General features: G+C 37.3%; 1 protein-coding gene across 1 annotated transcript; it reads left to right on the top strand.

Annotated features, from left to right (window-relative positions):
• Positions 1–3,197: 3,197 nt before the first annotated feature.
• LOC137959723 (zinc finger protein CONSTANS-LIKE 16-like) lies at positions 3,198–4,733 on the top strand. Its single transcript, XM_068807057.1, has 2 exons — positions 3,198–4,217; positions 4,339–4,733. The coding sequence occupies exons 1-2, from the start codon at positions 3,228–3,230 to the stop codon at positions 4,576–4,578; spliced, it is 1,230 nt and encodes a 409-aa protein (XP_068663158.1). The 5' UTR covers positions 3,198–3,227; the 3' UTR covers positions 4,579–4,733.
• Positions 4,734–12,290: the final 7,557 nt, after the last annotated feature.

Consider the following 12,290-nt stretch of genomic DNA (forward strand, 5'->3'; position numbering starts at 1 on the left):
AAAAACTCAGACATAATTCATCTTGGCTACTGAAGAAAAGGTTTCACCATAATCATTACCATAACACTGAGTGAAGACTTTTGTAAACACCCATTTATAACTCATTGCCCTTTTAGTTGATGGAAGGGAAGTCAAGCCCCATGTTTGTTATACATGGCCTAGATCTCCTCATCCATGGCAACCTTCCATCTTGGATCAAGTAATGCCTCATCACACTTATCAGGAATGGAGAATGACACTGCATCCAAGAATGAAACACAAGGTTTCATATAAGTGGTGTGTGGAAACAAAGTTACCAATGGGATGAGAAGGGGATGGTTGTCTAGCATCAGTGGTCTGAGATTCTTTACGGAGGTAATTGGTTTGGTATCATATGGTGAGCCAAAAACAATAGTTGAAAATGGAGGAGAGTGCACCTCAAAAGCATCATGAGACTCCACAATTGAGTGGTTGGTTAAAGGAGAAAGAATAGTCTCTGATGTCAAAATGACTCCCCATTTTCCTGCACTTGGTCATCCAGTGTAACAAGTGGCTTGGGCATCTTGAAGGCATAAAAGTTGGAGGAGAACTAGTGGAAAAATATGGTTGATCTTCAAAAAGTGTTGCATCAGTAGAGACAAAGGTCTTTTGAGACTAAGTGAATAACACACATAACCTTTTTGATTTTTTGAGTATCCCAAGAAAATAATTTTGGAGTCAAACTTGTTTTTGTGAGGACCCAAATTATAAACAAATGAAACACACCCACATACTTGAGGAGGTAATGGGAAAGCAAACGATTCATGAAATAACTTGGAGAATGGTGTACTCTCATGTAATACACTAGAAGGCTTGCAATTTATTAAAAGCAAGCAATGAAAACTGCATATGGCCAATAGAACAGAGGGACATTCATGGGCAACATAAGTGTCCGTGCAATTTCAACAAAATGCATGTTCTTCCTTTCTAAGACACCATTTTGTTGTGGTGTATATATATATATATATGAGAAGATCGATGGATAGAGTCTTTTTGTTGGCATAAATTCTGAAACTGAAAAGTGTTAGAACATGTAAGCAGTCTATAGTGGCATTGATGTAAAAGTTATTTATTTCTGGTACCTTTTCAACCCTTCTTAGGGTAAAGGGCATTGATGTAATTGTTACACTTTTACGCTTAAAAACAAAGATTAAGGGGGAGAATTAGGTATACTTTCACAACCCTAATCCTCTTTCCTACGTTCTCATTCTCTCCTCTCAACAGTTGTCCCCTCTCTCTTTCTCTCTTTCTCTCTTTCTTCTCTCTTATCTCTTCCCACTTCTTCTTCTTTGGTTATTCTTCTTCTAGAGTGTTTTGTTCTCAACGAATCATTATGGACCCTAAATTCAGCAAGAGGAAAAATATTCTTTTGCATTTTAGACCTAAATATTTGAATTTTTCTTTGAAACTATGTTTCAACTATATCACAAAAAGAATTAAAGATAGTAAACACTTAATATCTATCTTGCATCAAATATAACCAAGTAACTCTCGATGATCATCCACTAAAATCACAAAATACACATACCATGAAATATTTGGGGCATTAACTCATCCCCACACATCTGAATGAATCAAAAAGAAAGGACTAGATGATATGTTGTCTTGCTAGGGCTAAAAAACGGTGATGTTTCCCAAGTTGATATCATCATCAAAGACAAGTACCCAATTTTGGTTATTGATGAATTACTTGAATTGTGTGGAGCACAAAAATTTTCCAAGTTAGGCCTCCACTCACTTGGCAAGTTGGGCATCTGATATTTGTACGCACCTTCTTGAGTGGGAGTATTGGCGTGATCTGTCTGAGCTTTCTTTTCAGATGAGAAAATCCTCCATAGAATCAAAACGAAAAAGTCATACAAGATGGCAGGATGGTAAATAAAGGGTCATCTCATAGAGATGACATTGATATAATTAAATTAAAGTTCCAGGGTTAAAACCCTAAACCCTAAATTTTAAGTTCAGGGGTATTATTGTAATATTATAGTTTCATAAATCTATAAATTGAGCTTCAGGGGGAGGGTTAGGGATCATCAAGTTCATAACCCTTCTTCCTCCTGTTTTCTCCCAATAGGTTTCTTTCCTTTTTTTCTCCATGAGCTAAATTCATGGAGTCCTAAAAATCAACAATAACTAATTGATACAATGAATCAAAGTGATCGTGTCTTCCAAACTATTTGTCCTTTTCAATTTGAAGAAAAAAGAGGTCAAAACAAGGATTTTCAAAATAGTATAAAAAATAATTATTGATTGTGCTCAGTAATTTTGTGCTAGACTTAAAATCCATAATTCTTTGAAATCATTTAACTTAGGTTCAACTTGAGCTTTTCATAGTTGTTTTCAAAATTTTGATTGTTGAGTTTATAACAAATCTTATGGTGCTAATACTTGTGTACTATAATTTTAAAATAAGTAATGTTTATAATTTGTAAATAAATTAATTAAACTTAGATAAGTTGATTAGGAACTAAAAATTCATTATATAAATTTAATTATTACTTGTACTTAGTTGTTGCTAACCATAAGTCTTTGGGTGAGCGGACATTATAATTTAGGGGTATTATTATAATATTATAATTTTATAAATCTATAAATAAGCGCATATATGTTTGGGTGAGCGGATACTATAATTTAGATATTTGTGGCTTATTGTTGAAGATGTCGGTTGATCGCTAAATATAGTAAATTAATGTTGACGTGTAAACATCTTAGCTTTCAACTAATATCCAAAATAAAATTATTAACCACTATAAATAAAAATAATAAAAATTATATTATTGTAGTATCATAGTTTAATTGTTAGAGAGATTTTTAGAATTAAATTTTAAAAAAAATGAAGTTAATAGTCCTAGTGGGGGTTTAAAGGCCACTAAAACAGAGTCATTTTCAGTCTTTGGGGACGCGAGAGGTCGAAGGATGACCGATGCGTACCTCTTCCCTAGTGGTGGGCTCCATGAGAAATCCCTGATCTGGATTCTCCAACCAATGAAAATACAGATATTAGGATCCATTTTTCGATTTCCTCCAATGGGAAATCGGATAAGGGAGAGTAGGACCCACAGCCCAATCCACCTTTGCGGAACCCCCAAAAGCGCAAATCGGCTGCCTACAGCTAAAAGCCTTGTCACTGGCGCCCACCCCCCCTCAATTATTGTACTGTACTCTAAATATCTCGACTGTCAATTTTTTCCTGTTACGGGAGTCCTCAGATGACGAGCAGGGAGAAGCGAAACGCCGCGGCCGCCGGTGCTCTCGGAGCCAAGACTGCTCGGGCCTGTGACTGTTGTCTCCGACGCCGTGCTCGCTGGTATTGCGCAGCCGACGACGCCTTCCTTTGCCAGAGTTGCGACTCCTCTGTTCACTCGGCTAACCCACTCGCCAGCCGCCACGAGCGGGTCAGGCTCAAGACGACCTCGCTCAAGCTCCCGAGCTGTGACGTCCCTGGAAATGATTTGCCGGCATGGCTGCACGGTTTGCGACGCAAGGCTCGTACTCCTCGTCACTCTAAGTCGAATTCATCCCCGCCAAAAACCAGCCTCACCCTCCTCGTCCCGGATCTCGCGTCCGACGACCGCTACAACGATGACAACGAGGAGCAACTTCTCTACCGTGTGCCAATCTTCGATCCGGTGGTGGCCGAGTTCTGTTCCTCCTCCTCGCCCTCCGAACCCCTTCCGTCCGTGGAAGAGTCCAAACCTCCCTCGGCGGGTCTTCCTCACTCAACACAGCAAGATAACCTCCCTGCAGACTTCCATCCCGACGACGTGGATTTAGCAGAATTTGCTGCCGATGTCGAGAGCCTCCTCGGCCGGGGGCTCGACGATGAGGGATTCTGCATGGACGATCTAGGGCTGCTGGAATCGAGAAAAGAGGAGACGGACTGGTGCTTTGATGCCGGGAGAGTCAAGGTGGAAAAAGAAGACGTGGACGGTCCGACCATTTCCCAAGCGGACGTCGAATTTGACCTTTCAAGGGACACGTTAGATTTGAACTTCGAGTGTGATTCGCCGACGAACGGCGGGGAGGAGGAAGAAGAGAAAGTGGCGGTGGCCGTGAATCGTTACACCGAGAACGGGAACAAAATCTCGCTGAGGCTAGACTACGAGGCAGTTATTGCTGCTTGGGCAAGCCAAGGCTCACCATGGACCACTGGCCATCGTCCACTCTTCAACCCCGACGATGGATGGCCCGCTTGCCTCGTAAGTATCTCATCACAGCAAATGTCAGTAATTGTTTCTCGTAGGACACTTTAGATTGATGGAAGGAAAGGGCTAGTTAAATCTAACAAGAACGTCCAATCCTCCATTTATGCAATAACAGGGAGCCTTTGCCTCGGAACTTCATCCGTACGGCGAAATGGATGCGATGGGACAGCAAGCGGCGGTGGGAGACGGAGGAAGGGAGGCGCGCGTGTCAAGGTACAGAGAGAAGCGGCGAACCCGGCTGTTCTCGAAGAAGATAAGGTACGAGGTCCGGAAATTGAATGCAGAGAAGAGACCGAGAATGAAGGGCCGCTTCGTGAAGCGGGCTTCCTTCGCCGGACCCGGCTTTCCGTTCTGAAAGTTTTGAACCGACGGCAGGTAGAGATGTACGTAGATCGTAGAATGCTGCAAAAGTCCGTTTTTGTTTTGTCCCGCAAGGACTGAAGAAGAGTAGAGGGCTTTTGGTTTTCCAGGAGAGGACTATAGCTTAAATAAAATCACTTCGATGAATAATCTTTCGAGTTTATGTCTTCTTCATCTGAGAGATTCAGGAAATTACAAACCTCCTTTTTGGTTCGCAGAGAGCTAACGCATTTGAATCTTTGTCACCATGCATGATCGGGTTCATCCTCGTAGTCTCGTTTACCTTGTTTGATGGAAGCTAGAGAGCTTGTACTCAGAGAAACCAGTTTGTGCATGTTGAAGCTTATAAGTGCTTCTGGATTGATTGGAGACAACCAGTCCCTGAGAGAGACTCACGGAGAAGATGAGAATTTCCTTGGAATCATACTAATCATGAAAGTGAAGGATGAACTCACGGGTCTAAATCTCAAGGTTAAGCTTTTCAAATTTCTAACTTTATAGATATCCTTGATGGGAACCTAGGAAAATAAAAATATATACACATAAAATGGGGTTAGATTTGCTAGTACCTCCTCTCACATGAAGATTAATAGTTAATCATCAAAATTAGAACCCTAATCAATAATTTAGATCGTCGACATTGATCAACAATCAATATTGAAGGAACTTAATCGTCAGTTGACTCAAAGCTCTCAATGGTCAAAACATGGAGGTTTAGTCAAATAGTAAGGTGATTGTCAAAATTAGAGTTTCAGTAAAAATTTGGATCGATTATTATTGAGATTAAAGCCCGGCTGACGATCAAGACGAAGAGGATTGTAACAAGACCATTACCAAAATCAAAATAGAAAATAATACATTCTACACGCTATATAAGTAAATGAAGTAACAAGTGATCTCATAGAAAAAACTCTACTCAAGCAAGGAAAGTGACACATAGGTAACAAGTGGCATCTTAGGAAAACTCAATCAGATGAAGTGTCATAAACTATTTCAAAAGGAAAATATGAAGTGTCATACTTTTATGGGAAGACAAAGAAGTCTTGTCACATGTCTGTTCACATAGAGTTAGACTCTCATCCATATTTTGATGATAACAAAACACAATAGTGCTAATAATTATAAATTTAGCATTTCAAATGTTTTTTATTCAAAACACACAAAACTCTAAGCCTTTTGTGAATGAACCTACAAATAGAACTCATGACCTCAAGTTCAAATCATGTGTCAAGTTATCTTGAAGAAGCACCAACAAGCGAAGAAATGAAAACTTGAATATTAGAGTCTAAGTGGTATAAAAAAGTCTCAAGAACTCTAATCATTTAAGAGGACAACACCAAAACTCAAAATTTGAGGTACAAAAGATTACTTGAAGCCTTCATACAAATTGACATCAAATCATGTTTTTCCAATGCAGTTCCATGTTTTAAAACTTGCTAAAAATCTTTAGAATTGTTTTCATCATGCTAAAAACCTTAGTTTAGAAAACTGCCAATGGCATGATCAATCATGATCTGGTAATGATCGATCATCCTGAGTGCAAATTGGCAAAAAATAGAACACATGATCGATCAACCAGAACTATACCAGAATGAGCTATAAAGCTTGATCGATCATCCCAACTGGATTGATCAATCATACCTATCCAAGCATTGAAAAAAATATAGGTACTGATCGATTAGACAGAACAATGTCATTAAGGAACATAATGCATAATCAATCATACCCATAGTATTGATAGGTCATACTCAGCTTTGCATGGCTAGACTTCAATGCATGATCGGTCAATTCGGTTCAATTCATCAATCAACTTAAATTCTCTGAAGACTTCATATTGCATTATTCAATCATTTGGTCAATCAATAAACCTAAGAACTCATAAAATATAGTCATTATACATGATTGGTCAATCATACATTTTCATTGATCGATCAATGAGTGTCAGCTTTTTACAAATTGTTACATAATGACTAATTTGGCAGGAAAATTTATAAATACCCCACAAAATGTGCCTTAAAGTAATTATTGAGCATTTATTTGTAAACCAAGTGCATCAAAGCTATTTCCATTTGAAATTGCTCAAAAAACCATTTTTAAAAGAGAAAAAAGTTAGAAATTTACAAAATTCCATCTCTCTCAAAGCTTTCTCCTTGCATCATCATAGTTCAAGATCCAAAAATCTTCTCTATTATGCATCAAAGGTTGGATGCTTGGATATCTCAAAGGAGAAGGTTATCTCTCCATCAATTTAAATGGTGTAAGCTTTTCCTTTTCCGTATTTTGATTTTCGTATTCATAGGTTGATGTAGAACCTAGAATCTAGATAGAAAAGCTTGCTAGAGCTAGAATCTAACCAATTAATCTCTGGAGAGATTTGTAAAATCATGTATGTGAGCATACACATGACTTAAAAGAGAGTCAGAATCTCTTTTATGTAATTTCTACCTAATAGAGGTTGTTAGTGGTATTTCCCAAGCAAGGGTTATTGGGCAGTGAAAACCAATAGGAGAACATCGAACACAAAATATCATTGTGTTCAATTTTGTGGTGTATGTATATTTTATATTATATTTTCTTTAATTTATATTTGAACACTAAGTTTTTTAATTTGAAATATCTCAATTCAACTTCCTTTTGAGAAGCCACCTGAACCAATAATTAGTATTAGAGTAAGCCTATACCAACAATTGGTATTAGAGTAAGCATAAGCTTATAGATCAGTCATGTGGGATGATCGATCATTCAATGTAAAATTTGTTTGCTTGGACAATATTGATCAAACAATTTAAGTGGGATGATCGATCATGCTTTATAGCACGAAATGGTCATGTTCTGGATGATCGATCAATCGACTTAGGTTGATCAATCATGCTTGATAAACTTGGACTGTGTACTTTTTGATGATCAATCATTGGCAGAGGTTGATTGATCATTCCAGTGCTAGTTCATCTAATTTGACTTTAAAAAATGGGAATAAATGATTCTACGTGCTCTACTATGTTTGAAAATACGTATATGATGTTTTAAAACATATATGAATTTAATGTATTTCCTAAAGCTCCATGTTTAATATTGTACTTCAAATTACAGCTCTCTTTTACATGGATTGGGTTTTGATATACATAGTGAAAATTCTAAACTCTAGTCGTCACATTGTCTTCTTCTTCAAGGGTGCTTCTTCAATAGTAAACTTGTCATGATGCTTGAGATCTTGAGTAAACTCAATTCATTTTGAAGTTTTAGACTTTGAGTTGCATATCTCTTAAAGGTAAAGTATCTAAAGAGAGTTTGCAAATTATCAACTCTATTAAGTTTTTTTTTTAATAAAAACCAATAGAGGAGTCTACCTATGGTTCACAATTGTAGCTTAAGTGTTTGTTATCATCAAAATTTACTTAGTGAGGATCTTGAGACTAGCTCTCTTTGCCTTCCTAAATCCATAAATATTCTCCTTTTTTTTAAACCCCTACAACCCCTTCTCCACTCTCTCCTCTCCTCTCTCAAGCCCTCCTCTCAAACCTGCAAAGCTCTCTCCACCTGTAAGTACTTCCATAACCCACTCTAGAAATAACCTTTCTACACTATCATTTTAGCCCGACTAAAATATCCTCCTAAACCATAGAATCGTTGGGCATGATCGACATCTATGCACCAACTTGAGGGGGAGTGTTGAAATGAACTGTAAATTTTGTAATTTGTTACCGTAATTATAAGAAACGATTTTTTTCCTTGATTTGTTCCTGATTCTAAGATCTAAATTGGATCTTAATTAGGTTGTAAATGTAATAAAAAGCCTCTATTAGGAGAAGAAAGATCAATCATCGGAAAAATATTCTTTGAAACACTTTTGTGTGTCTCGGTTTTACAAACTGAAACCAAAATCAATGTCATGTATGACCTATTCCTGCATATTCTCAAACAAGCTGGGATTTATTCGTTTTACCTTTTTTACCTTGGGTGTAACTGGGACATAGGTAATTTAATTGTAATTTGATTCTACTCAATCTAGAAACAATGTGTTTCCCTCTTCCAATTTGATTTTCAGTTTAGTTTAGCTCACAAGGCTCAGTACTATCACCGACAACAGCAATGATAGTACTGCAACAGTAAGGTGAAGTTGTTCTTTGTTGTAAACACCCTCTGTAATTTTTCTCCCTATAATAAAATATTTGCAACAGCATATGGACGTAGCCAGATTTGGGCGAACCACAATAAAATAACGTGTTGTTATTTTTGCTTCCTAGTTAATCTGGTAGTTATTTTCTTAACCCTTGGCAACTACAAGCTTATCATCTGTGTGGCCTATCTACTAAGTCGTTGTTCTGTTACTAATAAAGAAACACAGAAAGAAAAATGAAAGAAAAATGAGAAGTCATAAGTAATCGAAACTATCAACATTTCGCTGTGCTATGACCACTGGCAAACAACTAGAAATGATTTACGGTGGAAACACAAAAAGTAGATAAAAAGTAATAACGGAGAGGAAGATGCTCCGTATCTCATACCGCCAGCAATTCTCTCAATTTCGGTAATTGTCTATAAAGCGGCATTTGCCCACCCTCAAAACCCTTCCTCTCGTCGGGTCTCGATCTCGATTTCTGCCTCCTCATCCCAAATCCACAACTTCCTCCCTGCCCAGCAGAATGTCCCCTCCCTTTCCTCTTTCCCTTCTTGCGGGAGCTAGGTTGCGGACCTAAATTGTTAAGTTGAAACACAACAGACGTAACAGGAGCAGCGACAACAACAGTAGTGGAAGCTCGGACGAAGAGAGACAATGACTATTCTCTTTTGTTATTGAGTTTAAGTAAAGATACCGAAGCTGAATATAGAGAAGGTTTGGCTTTGAGAAGTTTTACGTTCCCTTGCAAGACGAAAAAGGCGAACACCAAGCGAATGAAGAGAACTGTTGCGGCAATACGAGCAAAAGCAAGTGAAGAAGAGAAATTACGTTAAAGGTGGTTATCGAAGTGGTTGTAGAGAGGGAGAAGAGAGATGCATTTCTGATACAGACAGACAGAGATAAAGATAATTAGTGTTTGAATTAGAGATACTCAGATTGTAGATTCCTAATCACCTACCATCTCTATGTGTGTAATTCTATAAATAGTTTACACCTATATATATATATATATTTCAAATTTAGATTTTTATATTATCTAATTATTAAAAATATTATTGCACATACAACATCATTTTTTTATGTTTTGGTGACCATACTGGTTTTGATTGATGATTATATCAAATTTATTTATATTTTAAATGGTAGGCACATAGATAAACCTAGAGAAGAGGGGTTGGTGAATAGATTTATCAAAAAATTATGACTACTTTAAACTCTTAAGTCAGATTTGTGCTACTCAAATAACAATCAAAGCAATCAACCACAAATACATAAGTATTTTTACAGTGCTCACAACCCTATCTTGGATTTTTACATCCACTCTCAAGGTAATTTGTACCTTAGAGTTGAATTCATTAGGTCAGAAGCCAAATGGCATCTACAATAGCAAACCCCAGTGGATTTTTCAACACCTACCAATCAATTTATTCAAGTTTTGATTGGTTTACAATTTGCAGGTGTTTTTTTCAGGATTCCATGTTAGTTAGGTTATACATGAGGTGATAAAAAATAGGAAGGAAGAAGAAGGAGAGAATGAAGGTGAGAGAGAGAGAGAGAGAGATTGAGAAGAATAGGACAGTTGGTTATGGAGTAAGAGAGAGCACATTGGAGAGAAAGCAAAGAGGATTAGGGTCATGAGAATAATGCATAATCCTCCCATTCAAGTCTTATTTATTCATATCGAAGAATAAGAATTACAACCATGCCATTCACCCTAATATGCGAGCAAAAAAGACAAGAAGCTTAGATTTTTACACTCATGTCACTCATGACTATTTATATCTTCTAACACTCCCCCTCAAACTAGAGGTGAGAAAACGTCATAATTCCCAGCTTGGTGCATCTAGTGGTCAGAATTTTGGAGGTAACCGACTTTGTGATAATATCAATAACTTGCCCTTGAGCTGAAATATGTTTGAGACATATAATGCCAGTTTGTACTTTCTCCCTTACAAAGTGATAATCCACTTCAATATGTGTTGTTCTTTCATGGAATACTAGATTGGAGGCAACATAAATGGTCGTTTGATTGTCACAGTAAAGTTTCATAAGATCCCTTATATTGAATTCTAATTCTGTCATAAAAGTCTTAATTGATAGAAGTTCACTTATCGATGAGCCATAACCCTATATTCAGCCTCGAGACTAGACCTTGCAACAATATTTTGTTTTTTACTCTTCCTGGTGATTAGGTTGCCTCCAAATAAAGTACAATATCCAAAGGTGGATTTTTTTGTCATTTAGAGATCCGACCCAATCAGCATAAGCAAAACTCTCAATATTAAAATGACCATGACATTTATATAAGAGCTTTTTTCTTGGAGCCTTTTTTGTTCAGATATTTGAGGATCCTTTCCAATGCTTGCCAGTAAGTTGCGATTTATGCATATATTGACTCACAACACTTACTACAAAAGATACGCCTAGTCCGGTCACAATCAAATAAATAAGCTTCCTAACCAACCTTAGGTATATGCTCACATCTATATCTTCTCTAGAGCTGGCACATAACTTAGTATTTGCATCCACATGAGTGTCAGTCGGGTGACATCCCATCATTCGTGTTTCTTCAAGTAAATCAAGTACATATTTTCTTTGTGATAGAATAATACCAAACCTGGACTGGAAGACTTAAATACCAAGAAAGTATTTAAGGAGTCGTAAGTCCTTTGTTTTGAATTTACTGCATATTTTGTGCTTGATTTGACTTATGTTGTCTGTATCATTCATCATCAAAATAATATCATCCACATACACAACAAGTAACAATACTCTTCTCTTAGTGTGCTTGATAAATGCTGAATGGTCTCTAGAACACCTGGTAAACCCAAACTGAAGTATTGCTCGACTAAACTTGTAAAACCAAGCACGAGGAGTTTGTTTCAATCAATATAAGGATTCTTGTAGTTTGCATGCTTCACCATTGAGAAAAGGCATTCTTCACATAAAGCTGATAGAAAAGCCAACACGAATTAGCTACAAGTGATAACAAAATATGTACCGAATTTAACTTGGCCTCAGGGGAGAATGTTTCCTCATAGTCAATACTTTAACATTGAGTATACTCTTTAACCACTAAACGGGCTTTGAGACAAACCACAAATCCATCAGGATTATATTTAACAACAAATACCCACTTACAACCCTTTGGCTTCTTAGTGGGAGGAAGTGGAACCAATGTCCAAGTTAGATTTTCATATAGAGCTGCCATCTCTTCTTTCATTGCCCCTTGACATCTCAGATTCTTGAGGGCTTCCTGAGGGATAAAAATAGAAGAAATAAAAGAGAGGAAATGACAACAAGATAGAGATAAGTAGCGTATAGAGAAAATTAGATATAGGATGAGAAGTAGATGGCTGAGTGCAAAAGCTAAGTTATTTGCAAAGAACAATGGGCCTAGTGTTAAATTGAGGACCAAGAATACTGGAGGGAAAGGAGAACTTTACTTCAGAGTGATCCAGAGACTCCATAGGAGTGGTATCAACCAACACTTTCAGGGGGTTGTAAAGAGATATCATCATGGATGGGCACAATAGGCTTAGAAAGTTGATTAGCTAAAGAAAGAATAGGAGGGACATCTTGGTCGG

The sequence above is a fragment of the Aristolochia californica genome, unplaced genomic scaffold, assembly GCF_029961685.1.
Source record: "Aristolochia californica isolate CCGP_79_NKW_82.1479 unplaced genomic scaffold, dmAriCali1.0.hap1 SCAF_3, whole genome shotgun sequence".
Classification (NCBI taxonomy): Eukaryota; Viridiplantae; Streptophyta; class Magnoliopsida; order Piperales; family Aristolochiaceae; genus Aristolochia; species Aristolochia californica.

Bases quoted from the DNA above. Each gene is read 5' to 3' on its own strand.
- LOC137959723 (XM_068807057.1), top strand. From the start codon at position 3,228: ATGACGAGCAGGGAGAAGCGAAACGCCGCGGCCGCCGGTGCTCTCGGA. The intron at 4,218-4,338 runs GTAAGTATCTCA...ATGCAATAACAG, and splicing joins ATGGATGGCCCGCTTGCCTC to GGAGCCTTTGCCTCGGAACT.